The sequence below is a fragment of the Nerophis lumbriciformis genome, linkage group LG10 (genome assembly GCF_033978685.3).
Source record: "Nerophis lumbriciformis linkage group LG10, RoL_Nlum_v2.1, whole genome shotgun sequence".
In the NCBI taxonomy this organism is placed as follows: Eukaryota; Metazoa; Chordata; class Actinopteri; order Syngnathiformes; family Syngnathidae; genus Nerophis; species Nerophis lumbriciformis.
Window position 1 is genome coordinate 35,042,635 of NC_084557.2, and position 19,750 is coordinate 35,062,384.

Consider the following 19,750-nt stretch of genomic DNA (forward strand, 5'->3'; position numbering starts at 1 on the left):
CCGTATCACCATCGGGATTCAGGACCTTTTCCCATTGTATGAGAAAGCCTGACAGGTTGTCAACATAACCAAAATCGAAACTGAAACTAACCATTGCTTGCACATTTACTTGTGACTTTCGCCAAACATAAGGCGAATGAGCGATACGTATTTTTAACCTGCAGCATAGCAACAGGAGTAATATGTATGGTTCTGAGCTTCGATTCAGTGGTTAGGCTATAGGTGGCAGTGATGTTCCCCTACTAGTTAAAAGCCAGCACATGAGAGAGGAAGATTTGCCGAGCTGCGTTAGCCTCCTTGAAATTTTGCAATATATTTAATATAATTACAATATAATGTAATTTTGTCAATAAAGCTTTCACCCATGCTCAAATCTAACAAAAAAGTTGGTGTAGAATTGAGATTAATACTACCCTGCTTTTATTTTGGAGTGTATTTTGCACTAAACAGAAAAATAAACGTGTAAATGGTTCAATGTTGTGTACCTGGGCAGTAATTATGTTGTCGTTTGAAGCTGCTTAGCTTATAAGATGACGGCTTGTTGTTTGTCCTAGACCAGGAGTCTGCAACCCACAGCTCTGGGGCCGCATGCGGCTCTTTTGCCTTCGTGCTGTGGCTCCTTGCGATTTTTTTTTAACCCCATAGTGAGAAAAGTTTGCATTTTTAAAAGGCGTTTTATAATTTATGACTGTCTGTGAGGCCGTGAGGGCATGCAGGCTTGAGTTTTGAGGTGCAAGGAAGGCAAGTAGAAGAGACTGCACAGCTTCTCAAGTGTGCAACCCTTTGGGTAAGCTGACCATGAATTCTTGCCAAAAGAGAAAAGGAAAAATAGTTTACCGGTAATTTCACACACTTCTGTAAAATTAAAAATAAGAAAACTTTTAAAAGTTTGTAAGCTGTTACATTTTCCGACTCTATACTATTTTTCTTTACTGGAAGAGGTGGAAAAATGTCTCTCTTGACAGCAAAGGTTGCAGACCACTGTCCTACAGACACTTTGGACAGGCTGGTCCAGACACTTCACCTTTCACTGACTGTTTTTTTGTGTGTAAATCTCAGAGCACTTTGTTTGGAAATCCTCACATTGCTTTATGTACTTGAACTTAAGCAAAACAAATCTAGTCTAATAGCTATTGATACGGAATCAAAATAGACCACGCACTATACGTCATCAGCCTGATTTCAATAAATTACCCTGAACTTCGAGGTGCTTTGGAAACAAAAACCTCAAAGATTACCAACAGTTTAAAAGTTATTGGTAATACATTCCTGGGAGTTTGGTGGAAAAGGCGATATAATGTAGTGAAAAAGCAAGCAATGTGCTCCCTAAACAAACAGCGTAAGGGAAAGCCATGTCCTTGAAAAGCATGTCAAGTCTGCTGTCAAAAACCAAACCTGCATCACATTTACGTAAGAAGAGTGATAGAGCGAGCACACACTTCCTGTGTTGTGAGTGGCTCACAAAAGGCAGAGATGAAAGGAAACTGGGTGCGGCACAAGTTTGAGGGGCTCATTGTAGGAACATTACAGTGGCCTCTAACAAAGCCATCAGGGAGGTGTCTTTTGTGTTGTAATTACATAAAGCGCAACTCCCTAACATTCTTTTTTTTTTAGAGGAATTTCATTTGCTGTTGTGTATTCATAATTATTGTTGCTTTCAAACACATATCAAGGGTCCTAACCCTGCTTTTGTACAAAAAGCCAATTCATCTGCAGTAAAGTGACAACTTCCTTTGATATGTTTGTCTAAACCAGGGGTCGGGAACCTTTACCACTCAAAGAGCCATTTTGACCCGTTTCACAAATTCAAGAAAACAATGGGAGCCACAAAACTCTTTGAAATTTTAAATGAAATAACACTGCATACAAACTTCCGCCCGATTGTAGCTGAGATAGGCTCCAGCAACCCCCCGCGACCCCAAAAGGGACAAGCGGTAGAAAATGGATGGATGGATGGACAAAGTTTTTTTTTGCTTTGTGCCATGTATAAACCAGACACGCGACCCGCGAGACGTTATTTTGCGGCCTGCACCTTAATATGAAAATGTAATGTTAGTGCGGCCCGCGAGTTTTATATGAATGGCGCTTGACAGCGTCATACTTGCCAACCTTCCCGATTTTTCCGGTAGACTCCCGAATTTCAGGGCAACGATTCTATCGGATGTCTGCTGATTTTCACCCAAACAACAATAATAAGGGCGTGCCGTGATGGCACTGTCTTTAGCGCCCTCTACAACCTGTATTAACAGCGTGCCAGCCCAGTTACATGTTATATGAGGCTTCTGCAGACACACATAAGTGACTGCAAGGCATACTTGTTCAACAGCGATACAGGTTGCACTGAGGGTGGCCGCATAAAACAACTTTAACACTGTTACAAATATGCGCCACACTGTGAACCCACACCAAAAAAGAATGACAAACACATTTCGGGAGAACATCGGCACCGTAACACAACATAAACACAACAGAACAAATACCCAGAATCCCTTTCATCACCATCTCTTTCGGGCTACATTATACACCCCCGCTACCACCAAACCCCCCCTCCCCAACCTTTGGTGGTAGCGGGGGTGTATAATGTAGCCCGGAAGAGTTAGGGATGCATGGGATTCTGGGTATTTGTTCTGTTGTGTTTATGTTGTGTTACGGTGCGGATGTTCTCCCGAAATGTGTTTGTCATTCTTGTTTGGTGTGGGTTCACAGTGTGGCGCATATTAGTAACAGTGTTAAAGTTGTTTTATACGGCCACCCTCAGTGTGAACTGTATGGCTGTTGACTAAGTATGCCTTGCTGTCACTTGTGTGAATTAACAAAAGCCTCATACATCCGGTGGCTGGGCCGGCACGCTGTTTGTACATATTGTAGAGGGCGTTAAAAGCCGTGCCATCACGGCACGTTCGAGAGAATTGTTGCCTTAAAATTATTCGTAGTCTCCCGGAAAAATCAGGAGTATTGGCAAGTATGATGCTGTCAAGCGCCATGCATATAAAACTCGCGGGCCGCAGCAACATTAAATTGTCATATTAAGGTGCGGGCCGCGTGTCTGAGACCCTTAGTTTATACATAGCACAAAGCAAAAAAAAAACTTTGTATATAGTATTATTTCATTTTAAATTTCAACAGAGTTTTGTGGCTCCCATTGTCTTCTTTAATTTGTGAAACTGGTCAAAATGGCTCTTCGAGTGGTAAAGGTTGCCGACCCCTGAACTATAACATATAGAACATGCTATACGTTTACCAAACAATCTGTCACTCCTAATCGCTAAATCCGATGAAATCTTATACGTCTAGTCTCTTACGTGAATGAGCTAAATAATATTATTTGATATTTTACGGTAATGTGTTAATAATTTCACACATAAGTCGCTCCTGAGTATAAGTCGCACCCCCGGCCAAACTATGAAAAAAACTGCGACTTATAGTCTGAAAAATACGGTATATTTATTTTTAAAGGCAAAAAAAAATCTACACATATATTTAAAAACAAATCTTCCACTATGATGGAAGGCAGAATACACCCTGGAAAAGTTGCCACCTCATCGTGGGGCCAACACAGATGTACAGATATTCGTTCACACTCACGTCATTGGTAATTATTGTTAACATATTTTTTTTCTTATATCGTTGTGCTCCATTTTTCCAATTGTTGCTGCTTATTTTTTCACTACAATGTAACTGGCTGCACATTGTACACCCCTGGTTTATTGACATATATTATTCTGCCTTCCCTGAGTGTTGGAATTTAGTTTGCCAAATATGTAAACCGTGTTTTAAAGTAGAGATAAAAAAGACAACTTGAGGTTGTTCATTGGTAGTTTCCACAATGAAGATACTAAATGAAAGTACATTAATATACATATGAGGTGCACATACATGTAGGAATCATTTAAAATCAACAATAGTTTGTTGTAAACTGAAAAAAGCAACACATTTATACAGGATTAAGGTTGGCTCTAATGCCGCTGTCGATCAATTAATCAAACTTTATATATATATATATATATATATATAGCCCTTAATCACAAGTGTCTCAAAGGGCTGCACAAGCCACAACGACATTGTTGGGTCAGATCCCACATCAGGGCAAGAAAAATCTCAACCCAATGGGATACAATGAGAAACCTTGGAGGGGACCGCATATGTGGGGACCCCCCCCAGTTCATAGTATGAGAGTCCAGTCCATAGTTGGGCCAGCAGGGAATCATCTTGAGTGCAGCGCAGAGACGTCCCCAACTGATGCACAGATGAGTGGTCCACCCCGGGTCCCGATTTTGAACAGCTAGCGTCTCATCGGTGGTCACCTAATAAACTCTCCACGCAGGAGATAGGGGTTAGAGCAGAAAAGAAATGGCAGATCAACTGGTCTAAAGAGGGGTCTATTTAAAGGCTCGCGTATACAAATGAGTTTTAAAATGGGACTTAAATGTGTCTACTGAGCATTTAAGTCCCATTGCTAATGTACAAAGACATGTCAATGACTGGTGAACAAAAATTAGCAGAGCGAACTTGTACTGCATTTATTACATAAGATTTTAACATAACAAAATTGACATAAAACGAAGTGTATTCCTACTGCTAACTTTGTACTCCTCAATGATCTTCTGCTCCTGCTGTGTGTGCGTGCTGACTAACTACGAAAGCCTGTTGCTCTTATCTCAAACTTTTAATTTTAAAACATATAACATAGTCAATGATTTGTGGAACATTATTCAGCCGATGGAAGCACATACTTGGAAGTTGAAGTGTTGCTTAATGTATCGCAAAATCTTTACACAAACAAACAAAATATATGTATTATATATGTATTTTCTAGTGGCAGCTTTAAATTGACTTGTGGTGGCCTGCCACAAGTAATATAAGGGAAACAGTGCATTTTAAAAAGCGTAAAAAGATCATTTATAAAAAGTCATTTTAACAATAACACAGCTTACAGGCTTTTGAGTTCTGCAGAATTTAAGTACAGTAACTTCTTATTGCTAGTTACTACAACTGGTTACTTAAATCATCTATGATTAAAACAGAATATGGTTATGAGTTTATTTCCTGGGAGTTAAAACTGCAGTGGGTTTTTTGATGTTTGCCAAGAACCTGGTTGGCCCGAAGCTTTTCTCAGGCCTCTTTTTACAGAAATACAGAAAGCAAGCATAGCAAACCACAGACCGCAGTCAACAAACTAACAGCTCAAAGCTGTTTTCTTCTGTTAGGGTACTTTAGGTCACCAATGTTTTCTTGCTCCAGTTTACTTCCTCATTCAATGCAGAAGTATCATTCAGGGAAGTGACAATTAAATGCCTCATTGACGTCACAGAGGATAGTCCAACATGTGTTCAGTGGTATCATCCGTTTCCTAAACCATCATATGACATGTGTGGTAATGTGTCTGAGGCTTCTAACAAATTGAAGTTATACCGTGAAAAGGTTACACAACATTTGGGTGTTCAATCTCCCTATTTCTGAGAGTGTCCCTCTTGTGATTACTTGAATACAAAATATGAATGCAGGGAAGATAAGATGTTGAATGATCATTCTTGCCTGATGACAGAAACGGGAAAAACAGTTGTCTGTCAACAGAGGCTGTGAGGTTTTCTCCCAGAGTGTGATACAAATGCACTGGCTGCAGAACTAACTGCATGTTATGTTTTATGTGTCAATATGTAAACTGTGTGTGTGTGTGTGTGTGTGTGTGTGTGTGTGTGTGTGTGTGTGTGTGTGTGTGTGTGTGTGTGTGTGTGTGTGTGTGTGTGTGTGTGTGTGTATTTTTAAGGCTTTCAAAATAGGACTGGGCAATAGGGCAAAAAAATGATCACGATGAATTTGATTAATATCACAATTTTTTTTTTAAATTAAAGTGGATTGTGCCGTGCAGGATTATACCGAGTACCGCATCTCTATTGTTTACTACTGCAGTATCTTATGACAAACATGTCCACCATGTTTGATTGAGGTTATATTGCTAACAGCTCACAACTGTCATTTTGTTCATATATATAATTGTGCTTACTAGAGGTGCAACGCCACGGCCCCTGCCTGGTTTTAGGGCCACGGTTTTGCTTCTTTGTCGGTACGTTTTTTGGGGGTAAAAAGAAGAACGTTTTTGCCTCTCAAAATTATTTTGTTTTTTTGCCTGTCATCACAAACATTCTGCATGCAGTATACAAAGTATAATTAGTGTAGTGAATACTATAAGACTCTTACTTCAAGTTAAAATGTACTAAACGACACTTTCAAATGGTAAATTATTATTTGTATTCTTTAATTGCTTGTATACATCAGTGCTTCTCACTAGTGCTTTGGCAAACGGCAAGGAGTGACCCACATTGTGGAGTTTTTAAAACCCAACTTCTCTATCTTATATTGAATGAAAATACTTCAAAGTGCAGTTTGAATTTTAGGTACTGTAAAATAATACATACCAACACATAAAATAAGTTTAATGATTATTTCAGGAACACATTGTTTATTTTTTATCCACAACAAACAAAAGAACATGTTGTTCTCCGTGTGTGTGTGTGTGTGTGTGTGTGTGTGTGTGTGTGTGTGTGTGTGTGTGTGTGTGTGTGTGTGTGTGTGTGTGTGTGTGTGTGTGCGTGCATGTTCTGTTGTTTGCGTCTGCAATATTTCAGACACATAAACAAAAAGTCTGATTTAAAAAATATTTAAATATATTAAAATGCCTTTTCTGATTAAATAAGTGTGTGTGTTGATTCTGCCAGTCGGGACCATTACAGTCACATAGACATTCTCTGAGTGCCTGCAAGTCCGCATTCAGGGCAAGATTACTGGGGCGCTGCAGCAGATAGTAAAAGTAAAGACTGTCAATAAAGCTGCTGCTCCTTTTAAATGTTGTATAAGAAACAAAAAAACAATGAAAGTGTCAACTGTATATGGCTTGTATATATGCATTTTCATGAAAGGAATAAAAAGAAATGATGATGATGAAATGTTGTTTCACTTCTATGCTAGTGTTAGTCATGTTTCTTTATTTTGTTTTTCTGGGCTGCACTTCCAGTTGTGTAAGGCAGTGTTTTTCAACCTTTTTTGAGCCAAGGCACATTTTTTTCATTGATAAAATCCTGAGGCACACCACCAGCAGAAAACATAAAAAAATGAAACTCAGCAGCCGATATTGACAGTAAAAAGTCGTTCTTGCAATTGTTGGATGTAAATTTAAACCATAACCAAGCATGCATCAATATAGCTCTTGTCTCAAAGTAGGTGTACTGTCACCACCTGTCACATCACGCCATGACTTATTTTGAGTTTTTTGCTGTTTTCCTGTGTGTAGTGTTTTAGTTCTTGTCTTGCGCTCCTATTTTGGTGTTTTTTTTCCTGTTTTGTTGGTATTTTCCTGTTGCAGTTTCATGTCTTCCTTGAGCGCTATTCCCCGCACCTGCTTTGTTTTCGCAATCCAGACTATTTAAGTTGTGCGGACGCTTTCCTTCTTTGTGGGGACTATTGTTGATTGTCATGTCATGCACGGATGTACATTGCGGACGCCGTCTCTACTCCACACGCTGTAAGTCTTTGCTGTCGTCCAGCGTTTTGTGTTTTGTTTACTTTGCAGCCAGTTCAGTTTTAGTTTCGTTTTGCATAGCCATGCCTTAGCTTCAATGCCTTTTTCTGTGGTATAGCTCGGTTGGTAGAGTGGCCGTGCCAGAAACTTGAGGGTTCCAGATTCGATCCCCACTTCCGCCATCCTAGTCACTGCCGTTGTGTCCTTGGACAAGACACTTTACCCACCTGCTCCCAGTGCCACCCACCCTGGTTTAAATGTTACTTAGATATTGGGTTTCACTATGTAAAAGCGCTTTGAGTCACTAGAGAAAAGCGCTGTATAAATATAGTTCACTTCTTAGAGGCACTCACCTTTTGTTTATTTTTGGTTTAAGCATAAGATAGCTGTCGTCTGCATATTGTGATCACGACACGACGTGTTTCCAACATCTACAAAGCAATTAGCTACCTGCCGCAACCTACTGATATGGAAGAGTATTACACGGTTACTCTGCCGAGCTCTAGACAGCACAGACACTCAACAACAGCACATTATTTACGGATTATAATTACTTGTGTGCAAAAAATATTTTAACTAGAGATGTCCAATAATATTGGCCTGCCGATATTATCGGCCGATAAATGCTTTAAAATGTAATATCGGAAATTAACGGTATCGTTTTTTATTATGGGTATCGTTTTTTTTTTGTTTTTTTTTATTAAATCAACATAAAAATCACCAGATACGCTTACAATTAGTACACCAACCCAAAAAACCTCCCTCCCCCATTCACACTCATTCACACAAAAGGGTTGTTTCTTTCTGTTATTAATATTCTGGTTCCTACATTATATATCAATATATATCAATATATATCAATACAGTCTGCAAGGGATACAGTCCGTAAGCACACATGATTGTGCGTGCTGCTGGTCCACTAATAGTACTAACCTTTAACAGTTAATTTTACTCATTTTCATTACCGTAATTACTAGTTTCTATGTAACTGTTTTTATATTGTTTCACTTTCTTTTTTATTCAAGAAAATGTTTTTAATTTATTTATCTTATTTTATTTTATAAATTTTTAGAAAAAAGGACCTTATCTTCACCATACCTGGTTGTCCAAATTAGGCATAATAATGTGTTAATTCCACGACTGTATATATCGGTATCGGTTGATATTGGTATCGGTTGATATCGGTATCGGTATTTAAGAGTTGGACAATATCGGAATATCGGATATCGGCAAAAAGCCATTATCGGACATCCCTATTTGTAACCTAATTAGGTGAAATAACAATCTCACACGGCACACCAGACTATATTTTACGGCACAGTGGTTGAAAAACACTGGTGTAAGGGGACGAGGCACAACGCTGATTGAACATTAATTACGTCGCGACGATCCTCACTTTAGTGACGGGAGGTCACGCACACACACCGACACATACACACATTCACAAACACACACAGGATAAAGGTGGATTGTTCCAATAGTACCAAGCATCGTTGCCTCCCTACTGTTTACTACTACGGTGACTTCTAACAGACATCCGCCATGTTTGATCTAGGAAATATGCGAATATGCCACTGTGATCGAACTCAAATTAATCGCGATCACGATCATATAATCGCCCAGCCTCAATGCAAAATGCAAATTATTCCATCATCATGTTCCTTCAGGGGACAAAGGCTGACTTTCTTGTCCTTTCAGTAATTTTTGTTGTTACTCCATTGTAAATTATTTTTCAACAGAGGGTGCCATCCATCCATCCATTTTCTACCGCTTATTCCCTTCGGGGTCGCGGGGGGCGCTGGAGCCTATCTCAGCTACAATCGGGCGGAAGGCGGGGTACACCCTGGACAAGTCGCCACCTCATCAACAGAGGGTGTTTAATGTTAAATCAAAAAATGTCAACGTCCCATTTTTCCACAGGTGTACAATACACTGGCAGTTATTTCACGATACCTCAAATCCAAACAAGACGCAGAGGACAAAGGGCATTAAAACATTTTGGATTTATATTTCTTAACTTTTTGATAAAATCTTTTAAAGGGGCTGTTTGCAACATTTACACGGATGCCTAGAGGGCGCCAACTTTCCAATGTATTTTTCACAGTATATCCCGCCCTCTTATGGCTTCTCGTACGTAATGACATAATTATGTATGTACGTAACACACGCACGCGCATTAACTTAATAATAGCAATTTGGATAGCTTGCGTTAGCTGCGATTAAATATATGTTCTATCATAACAACAACATGACTGCAAATTGTTGGTTGCTTCTCTTGGACTGCTTTTGTATTTGTGCTCGGGCTTCCTGTTGATGAGACCGCCATTAACAGCAATAATTTTATTCGGGCCAGTGAAAATGTTTGTTACATAAACTTTGTAATTGTGAAAAATATAGACAGCAAATATGTTTTGTTACACCACTAATAGTGATATAAGCTAGCCAGTGGTTTGTCTAAGTCTAAGTGGTATTTTTTGCTTTGAAAAATGTAACTGTGAGGAAGTTGCAAACAGTACCTTTAATCAATGTATGCCCTAAAAAAAACAACCCAACATGTAATGTTTTTTGTTTGTTTTTTAACCATTGAGGGCCTAAATAATGTCACAATTTTCACTTACTATAAATTTGCATAACATGCGTTATTTTACTAATATAATCCTGTGTCAACATTTAAAAAAAACTTGACATGTTTTGTATTTTTGTGTAGGACTAATGTTTATTGAAAAATTTGAGAAAAAATTTAAAATAAAAAAATATGAATTAAAAATGTTTTTACGTCCTTTAAAAACTTAAAATATTTTTACAGTATATACTGTTTGGCTTTGAAGATAATTAAAAATGGAATGTCCCCAAAGGGTTAATATGATTCAAAGATTTAACACAATTATTCTACAGCATAGAATGACTCAACAACGTTCCTGTCTTCAGTTCGTAACATGAATACAATATGAATAATGAGGAAAAAAATACTCATTGCAGTTAGGTTTTTTTCATCAGTGTTTGTCCACCCTGCATGTTTTTTTTACCTGATTTTCTCCTGTAAACGACAAAAAACATAAAAAACATACATACAGCTCCATCTTTTTATTTCTATGGTAACAGCAGCGAGAAGAGCAGGCAGTGGGATAATATGGAGCCTCCTTTATAATGATGGAAAGCCAAACAGTGGAAGAGGAATATGGCAACACAAGCTGACTGGTAGCAGGAAATCAAAGTGGAGAAGGCAGACTCATAGATGAAAGAAAAGGACAGAGTTGAGGAGATGCAGAGAAGGAGAGCGAAAACGATTGCCTCATGTTGTTGTGCAGGGTAAAGTATCTATGGTAACCTCAGCTGGTTATCAGAAAATTTAAGTCTTGTCTGTTTTGCGCCATTCTACGCTGCCTCTCCTTGTCAGGAATCATGTTGCTACATCTCCTTTAATCATATTTTTTAAATATTTTCATATTTTGCAACATGATGCGGAAAAACCGTTGAAGACAGAAGGGTACGCTCAAATTTGTCATTTGCGCTGTTTGTAATGAGCATCACAATGTATGCTGCTTGTGTGTGTTCGTGCGTGCAGAGACAAGACCAATAGCCTGTAGGCATTTTCAATCCATGAAGGTGTACAATAAAGAAAAGTGTGTGTGTTGCTTTTGTGTTCTGCTGCTTGTATTCCCAATAGAATGTTGGACTGACTGGTGCAAATGAAAAGAACCATTCTTCTGGGGCGTCGGGGCTGCTGTTTTTCTTTTCATAAATGGATATTGTAAAACAAAAAATGACAGGTTTATTTGAATTTCCTTTTAAAATACATATAAGACAATTGAAAAACAAAGTGTTTTTGTTTTTTTGTTTTGGAGATCCACCGTAAAAAAAAAAGAAGGAAAAACAAACCAAAACGGATGGTTTTTCATAGTCTGACACCAGCAGTTTTTTTTCAAAAAGTGGGGATAGTACTGTACCTGTGTGTCTGGCTAAAATGTGTTTGGAGTACTACACAGAAAATATTTTAGACATGGCACAACGAGGGTCTGTGTACCTTCCGTTCATTCTATTTCCGATTCTTAAATGCAAATAAAAAAACAAATTTTGGGCCATGTTTTCTATTTTCATTTCTGAAACAAAAGTTGGACGACTATTTAATGACACTTTTTTAAAACGACAATAGGACACCTGCGTAACAAAGATGTTACCGTTATGCTAAAGACATGCTAAACGCAAAGGAAAAGCTAAAATCATAATGGATGACATTTTTTTTCGATTTTTGTGTTTATCTCGAAAAAATAAAAATCCATAAAAAGAAAACAGCATAAAATCCAAATTTATGTCAATATTTTAATGAAAATCAAGCCTTTTTTGTTTGTTTTAAAATTGCCATATATAATAAAAATCAAAAAACGGCCCTAATTTTATTTTTTGATATGCGTTTCAGAATTGGAAATAGAATGAACGGAAGGTACACGGACTGACGAGGTCTGAAGTCTGCATATACAGACATCTATATTGCATATATAATACAAAAGTTCTGGTGTCGGAATATGGAAAGACATCAATTTTGGTCTGCTTTTCAGTTTCTGTTGATATGTGTGTAGATATTTCTTTAGAAGTCTTGGAACTTTGTGCCATGTCTTAAGTATTTTCTTTGCATGTTAACAGGCGTCACACGCACACAATCGGGATTCCCCCCAGGACACTCCATTCATAACAACATAAGACTGTCATGGACATTATTGAATATAGGGATTTAATTACACATGATGGTCTTCTGCTCTTTTTGGACTTGTATAAATTGCTAGACTCACTGGAACATGACTTTCTTTTTTTAGCGCTGGAACACAGTGGACTTGGTATTAAGTTTTGGGAGATAATTAGAGAACCTTATGATAATATTAATAGTTGTGTCTTACAAGTCTCAGGCACAGCCCCAAGTTTCCCAATCAAGATGGGCATGTCTGTTGTCACCATATTTGAACCTGCTTGCATGGAAATAATAGTCAATTAGCAGATGAAACACATCTTTTCCTAAAACATGTTGAACAAATTACAACTGCTATTGAAAATATTAAAGAATTCTCTAATTTATCAGGACTTTGCCTGGACCTTAAAAAATGTGAATTGTTTCTATCCATGAATGTGTGAAAGTAAATATTTAGCAAGTCTCTGTAAAATCTGAGGTGCAATTTTTAGGTATTAACCTATCAAAAAAACAACTAACTAACTGTCAGAAAACAAACATAGAAAATAAAATTAAAGAATGCTAAACGTATTTAGCAACAAAGACATTTGTCTATACTTAGACGTATTTACTTAACCAAAAATGGTAAGTTTATCCAGATTTATTTATCCTTTTTATTCTAATTTCATACATACTAGAATAATAAAATAACATAAACCAACTCAACTTTAATTTAATTTGGAGAAATAAGACTCATTATATAAAAAAAGGAACAAGGTGAAAGAATATAAAGACGTGGGGTACACTTAGTTTAGTTTGACATTCTTTTTTTTTTTAGATCGGCTAATTACTATATATTTCACCTCAGAAATTACAGCGACATTGCAAATATTTTATTTTCCACATTCATGAATAGGAAAAAATTCACATTTTTAAGATTTAGGCAAAGTCCTGAATACATGAGATATTTCTTAAATATTTTCAATGACAGATGGAATTTGTTATTATTTTTTTTAGGAAAAGAGTGGTTTCATCTGCTAACTGACTATTATGTCTGTGCCAGCAGGTTTAAATATGGTGATAGGGGACACACTTGAGGAATGCCCATCTTGATTGAGAAACTTGGAGTTGTGCCTCAGACTGCTAAGACACAACTAATATTATCACAAAGTCCTGTAATTATCTCCTAAAACTTAATACCAAGTCCAGTGTTCCAGCACTAGAGAAAGGAAGTCATGTTCCAGTGAGTCAAGCGATTTATAAAAGTCCAAGAAAAGCAGAAGACCATCATGTGTAATTAAATCCCTGTATTCAATAATGTCCATGACACTCGTATGTTGTTATGAATGGAGCGTACTTGGAAGAATCCTGATTGTGTTATAAAAGCGGAGATAATTACTACAGTACCGTCTGTGTGCCTGTGACGCTGGCTAACATGTAAAGAAAATACTTTAGACACCGCACAAAGTTCTAAGAATTGGACAGAAATATCTACGCACATATCAACAGAAACTGATAAACAGACCAAAATTGCTGTGTTTTTATATTCCGACACCGGAACCGGAAGTAACAATTTTCAAGACAAGACCGCTGACTGCCCTGTAAGAAAATCTTTGGTGCGCGATTGAATCCCATATTGCCTCCACTTTCATACGATATGTTCTTATAATTATCTGTAGACGTCAGACCTTGTTGTGCCATGTCTAAAATATTTTCTGTGTAGGGCTCTAAAGACATTTTAGCCAGGCACACAGGTACTGATTCTGTACATAACCTTTATGGACAGAATTTCTAGGCGCAGTCAGGGTGTTGAGGGTATCTGGTTTGGTGGCTGCAGGATTAGGTCTCTGCTTTTTGCAGATGATGTGGTCCTGATGGCTTCATCTGGCCAAGATCTTCAGCTCTCACTGGATCGGTTCGCAGCCGAGTATGAAGCGACTGGGATGGGAATCAGCACTTCCAAGTCCGAGTCCATGGTTCTCGCCCGGAAAAGGGTGGAGTGCCATCTCCGGGTTGGGGAGGAGATCTTGCCCCAAGTGGAGGAGTTCTAGTACCTCGCAGTCTTGTTCACGAGTGAGGGAAGAGTGGATCGTGAGATCGACAGGCGGATCGGTGCGGCGTCTTCAGTAATGCGGACGCTGTATCGATCCGTTGTGGTGAAGAAGGAGCTGAGCCGATTTACCGGTCGATCTACGTTCCCATCCTCACCTATGGTCATGAGCTTTGGGTTATGACCGAAAGGACAAGATCACGGGTACAAGCGGCCGAAATGAGTTTCCTCCGCCGGGTGGCGGGGCTCTCCCTTAGAGATAGGGTGAGGAGCTCTGTCACCCGGGGGTAGCTCAAAGTAAAGCCGCTGCTCCTCCACATCGAGAGGAGCCAGATGAGGTGGTTCGGGCATCTGGTCCGGATGCCACCCGAACGCCTCCCTAGGGAGGTGTTTCGGGCACGTCCGACCGGTAGGAGGCCACGGGGAAGACCCAGGACACGTTGGGAAGACTATGTCTCCCGGCTGGCCTGGGAACGCCTCGGGATCCCCCGGGAGGAGCTGGACGAAGTGGCTGGGGAGAGAGAAGTCTGGGCTTCCCTGCTTAGGCTGCTGCGACCCGACCTCGGATAAGCGGAAGAAGATGGATGGATGGACACAGGTACCGTAGTATCCCGACTTTTACTTTGAAAATAAAAACCTTTGGTGTCAGATTATGAAAAACAATCCCTTTTGGTCTGTTTTTGTTTACTGGGGATCTTCATTTTTCTTATCAAAACCAAAAAAGAAAAACATTTATAAATATTTTATTTTTTGTATTTAAAACTATCCATCCATCCATCCATCCATCCATCCATTTTCTACAGCTTATTCCCTTTGAGGTCGCGGGGGGCGCTGGAGCTATCTCAGCTACAAGCGGGCGGAAGGCGGGGTACACCCTGGACAAGTCGCCACCTCATCGCAGTAATTAAAACTAAACCCAAAAAAACTGTAGTTTTTTTGTTTTCAATATTCCTTTATAAACATGTAAATACCAAAACATACACTGACTGAACTCATGACATCTCGGCCGTAGTTTGGACACCCCTGTCCTAGATCATAAATCGTGCCTCTCATCTTGATAGTAGTATAAGGATGAGGACGTCATCCGGCAAGTTGGTCAACTTTGGCATCCAATTTAGACCCAGGAATGGCGAAAAAGACTTAAAAAGTCACTTGTTCTGCGCTTGGTTGCACCCACTTTTTCTCTGCGAGAATTATGAGTCATTCTTCATCTAAATGGGCATATATAAACAACCTGAGAGTCGGCATCTTGGTGACATCAGACATTGTCCAGTCAGTGATGTTTTATTAAGTTTGTTGGCTCTCATGAAGTCTGCAGTGAGTAAAAATCAGTAATGTTGTCGAAGGAAAAAGTGAAAGTCGCGTTGCCTAAATTAATTCGCCACTATATACTTAAAATGAGCAAAATACGTAAATATTCCATGTTATTATGAATGTGCCTGTTACTACATTACATATATACCTACAACATGTATATACAGTAAACCTGAATGGATGTGTGTTTTAGAGCCCCTTATAAGCAGAATAGAGCGACTCCCATAGACTTTTATTTTAAGTCGACTTTTGCCAGCATTTAGTTAAAATGCATTTTAAAAAAAAAGAAAAACATATGTGTGGTTGTCTTACATAAGGTTTGTGAATGATGAAATTACAAAAAAAGTGCAGTTCCCCTGTAAAAACGTTTAATATTTTCTGTCGAGGGTCCACTTATTAATGATGAAAAATAGACCTACCCATGGTTAATTTACAGTTAAATATTAACAAAATGTGATTAAATATTTTAATAGTTTGAAAGCCCTCCTTTTTGCAAGCTTTATTCTACTTACATTATAGAAACGTATCATGTAACTTTAACAGCTGACTAGGGATGATATTTGATAAGAAATTATCGAGTTCGAGCCTGTTATCGAATCCTCTTATCGAACCGATTCCTTATCGATTCTCTTATCGAGTCCAGATAGGTTGTTGTATATGGAAAAAACATATTATTTGGTTTAACAAATCACTTCACATTCTCTACTGCTCGCTACTATAGTATTACCATATCTGAGATATTGTTCAGAAATGTGGGGAAATAACTACAAATGTGCGCTACATTCGTTAACCGTGTTACAAAAAAGAAGTGGGAAAGTGGTAGTATTAAATAAGATTTACTTCTTCCTACTCCTGTAAAGTGAAATGATATGAAACTGATGTATTATACTGTAAGTGTGTTCATGTGTGTTCATGTTCTCCTCTCTGAGCTGCCACCTTACCGTGGTAGAGGAGTTTGCGTGTCCCAATGATCCTAGGAGCTATGTTGTCCGGGGGCTTTCATGCCCCCTGGTAGGGTCTTCCTCTCTTTAAGAAGGGGAACCGGAGGGTGTGTTCCAACTATCGTGGGATCACACTCCTCAGCCTTCCCGGTAAGGTTTATTCAGGTGTACTGGAGAGGAGGCTACGCCGGATAGTCGAACCTCGGATTCAAGAGGAACAGTGTGGTTTTCGTCCTGGTCGTGGAACTGTGGACCAGCTCTATACTCTCGGCAGGGTCATTGAGGGTGCATGGGAGTTTGCCCAACCAGTCTACATGTGCTTTGTGGACTTGGAGAAGGCATTCGACCGTGTCCCTCGGGAAGTCCTGTGGGGAGTGCTCAGAGAGTATCGGGTATCGGACTGTCTGATTGTGGCTGTCCGCTCCCTGTACGATCAGTGTCAGAGCTTGGTCCGCATTGCCGGCAGTAGGTCGGACACGTTTCAAGTGAGGGTTGGACTCCGCCAAGGCTGCCCTTTGTCACCGATTCTGTTCATAACTTTTATGGACAGAATTTCTAGGCGCAGTCAAGGCGTTGAGGGGATCCGGTTTGGTGGCTGCAGGATTAGGTCTCTGCTTTTTGCGGATGATGTGGTCCTGATGGCTTCATCTGGCCAGGATCTTCAGCTCTCGCTAGATCGGTTCGCAGCCGAGTGTGAAGCGACTGGGATGAGAATCAGCACCTCCAAGTCCGAGTCCATGGTTCCCGCCCGGAAAAGGGTGGAGTGCCATCTCCGGGTTGGGGAGGAGACCCTGCCCCAAGTGGAGGAGTTCAAGTACCTCGGAGTCTTGTTCACGAGTGGGGGAAGAGTGTATCGTGAGATCGACAGGCAAGGATCGGTGCGGCGTCTTCAGTAATGCGGACGCTGTATCGATCCGTTGTGGTGAAGAAGGAGCTGAGCCGGAAGGCAAAGCTCTCAATTTACCGGTCGATCTACGTTCCCATCCTCACCTATGGTCATGAGCTTTGGGTTATGACCGAAAGGACAAGATCACGGGTACAAGCGGCCGAAATGAGTTTCCTTCGCCGGGTGGCGGGGCTCTCCCTTAGAGATAGGTTGAGAAGCTCTGTCGTCCGGGGGGAGCTCAAAGTAAAGCCGCTGCTCCTCCACATCGAGAGGAGCCAGATGAGGTGGTTCGGGCATCTGGTCAGGATGCCACCCGAACGCCTCCCTAGGGAGGTGTTTAGGGCACGTCCAACCGGTAGGAGGCCACGGGGAAGACCCAGGACACGTTGGGAAGACTATGTCTCCCGGCTGGCCTGGGAACGCCTCGGGATCCCCCGGGAAGAGCTGGACGAAGTGGCTGGGGAGAGGAAAGTCTGGGCTTCCCTGCTTTGGCTGCTGCCCCCGCGACCCGACCTCGGATAAGCGGAAGAAGATGGATCGATGGATGGATGGTGTGTTCATGTTCCGAATAAACTAAAGAAATAAAGAAAGCACTAGTTTATTAGACAGACTTGCAAACTCTGTCGTGGTGTAGGCTACAAGATACCGGTAACATTATCAGACACATTCAAAAAGGCTCACGTTAACGTTACCGTTAGCCACTGACTATGCTTAGGTAACGTTAGTCTAGCTAACATTACTGCAGTCCTGGTTGACGTTACTACAAGTGAGCAGATATGGAAATTAGTTACTCACCGGCGTCACCGCCACTGTAGCTGGGTCTTGGGCAGCTGGCAGAAGAAGAAAGGTGTTCTTCGTCGTCTCTGCCGCTGCTTCAACACGTGTCGAAGACACGACACGCTTGTTGTGCTCCCCCCTTACACGAGAGCGAAGCTTGGCAATAATTGCATATTGCCGCTTACTCGTTTTTTTTGTTGAAATGAAGCCATGCCTTGGAGCGCTTTTACCGGTCCATGTTTTTCCTGCTTTCCCCATCTGCGCCTAATGACTGAGCTACGTGACGTCATTTCTTGTGATGTCCCACGGGGCATTTCTTGTCGGGACGGGATTCGTTCCCAGGGATTCGAATAAAGAACCAGCTCTTTTTCTTTACTATAGTGGTCTCGATTACGGGTACCGGTTCTCAAAAAGGGATTTTTGAGAACTGGTTCTTTTCTTATCGAACAACCGGTAAAATAGGTTTCGAGCATCATCCCTGCAGCTGACACATTTTTGGTTGCTCAGTCACTGAAAATAATTTTCTCAGAAAAAGCTTGCTCAGCAAATTCAAATAATTTCAGGCTTTCTTTGTGAAAATGGTGTTATGGAAAAAATTGCTACCTTGGGGTACTGTTACGGTTTTTGCACAGCAATTTTATTTGAGGATGTACAGTATGTCTTGCAGTGACTCTTATGTGTGGGGAATCAAATGACTCATGTGTTGCCATTTTTGCATCTGAGGCAGATACAAGCTCTATTTTTGACCCAGTGTGGCAATACGCATTTATCTTCAAACATTTCTTAAGTCTCGGAAAATAAACATGTTCCTGGTTTCCCTGTGACTTTCTTTGTGCTTCAGATTAATCTGTTTAGATTTCACCCACGCCTGCTACACTATAGTCCTTCTGCCGCACAGTCAGGAAACTTGTGGTGAATTGTCAGTGTTTCTGTAATCATTTGCAAACAAGCAAACACATTTTGGTCTCTTCTCACAGCAACCCCCTACTCAAACAATGGTTTCAGAAAAAAATGTTGGCACTTTTGTGGAATCAGTCATCATCGCTGCATTTTTCCAGCAGCAATTACTCACTCACTACCGTTGATATTATTACAGTGGACAAAGACCAAACTATGAACCACATTGTGATTATTATTTTTTTTTTCTATGCCTAAGGTACATGTTGTCAAACATGCTACTTTGTCCTATCTGCTCTATTTGAATCAAATGGAGTCAATCTAATATGTTCTCTCTTATCCACAGCCTACTGGTTACATGGAGACGTCGTTGTCTTACAGCTCCATAGAGGACCTGCAGCTCCTTTCATGGGACAATGCACCAAAGTACTGTGTCCAGCTAAGCTTTCCTGGTGGCACGGTCCTGCTGCAGGTACAATACTCTCACATGCCATACTAAATACATTGGCTTGAAACCAGCTTTTTAAAAAGTATGTAAAACACCTACTAAGATTGTGCGATCGGAAACTAGTTGTCTTGTGTGGCACACAATCCCTGCAACCCCCAGTGTACTTTGGAACTAACAGACAGGTATCAGTTAGGTTTTAGGTCTGAAGTCAACGCAAAGAATAAGTGATATTTGCTAAATAGATGCTTCATCAATAGGGGT

The 19,750-nt window shown here is 40.2% G+C and overlaps 1 protein-coding gene across 2 annotated transcripts in view; it reads left to right on the forward strand.

Annotated features, from left to right (window-relative positions):
• cmip (c-Maf inducing protein) overlaps nucleotides 1-19,750 on the forward strand; it is a 130,950-nt gene that overhangs the window by 57,750 nt on the left and 53,450 nt on the right. For both annotated transcript variants that reach the window (XM_061969760.2, XM_061969759.2), the window contains exon 2: nucleotides 19,388-19,513. In XM_061969760.2, the coding sequence (XP_061825744.1) occupies nucleotides 19,400-19,513 (114 nt within the window). In that variant the 5' untranslated portion in view covers nucleotides 19,388-19,399. The remainder of the gene's footprint in view (nucleotides 1-19,387; nucleotides 19,514-19,750) is intronic.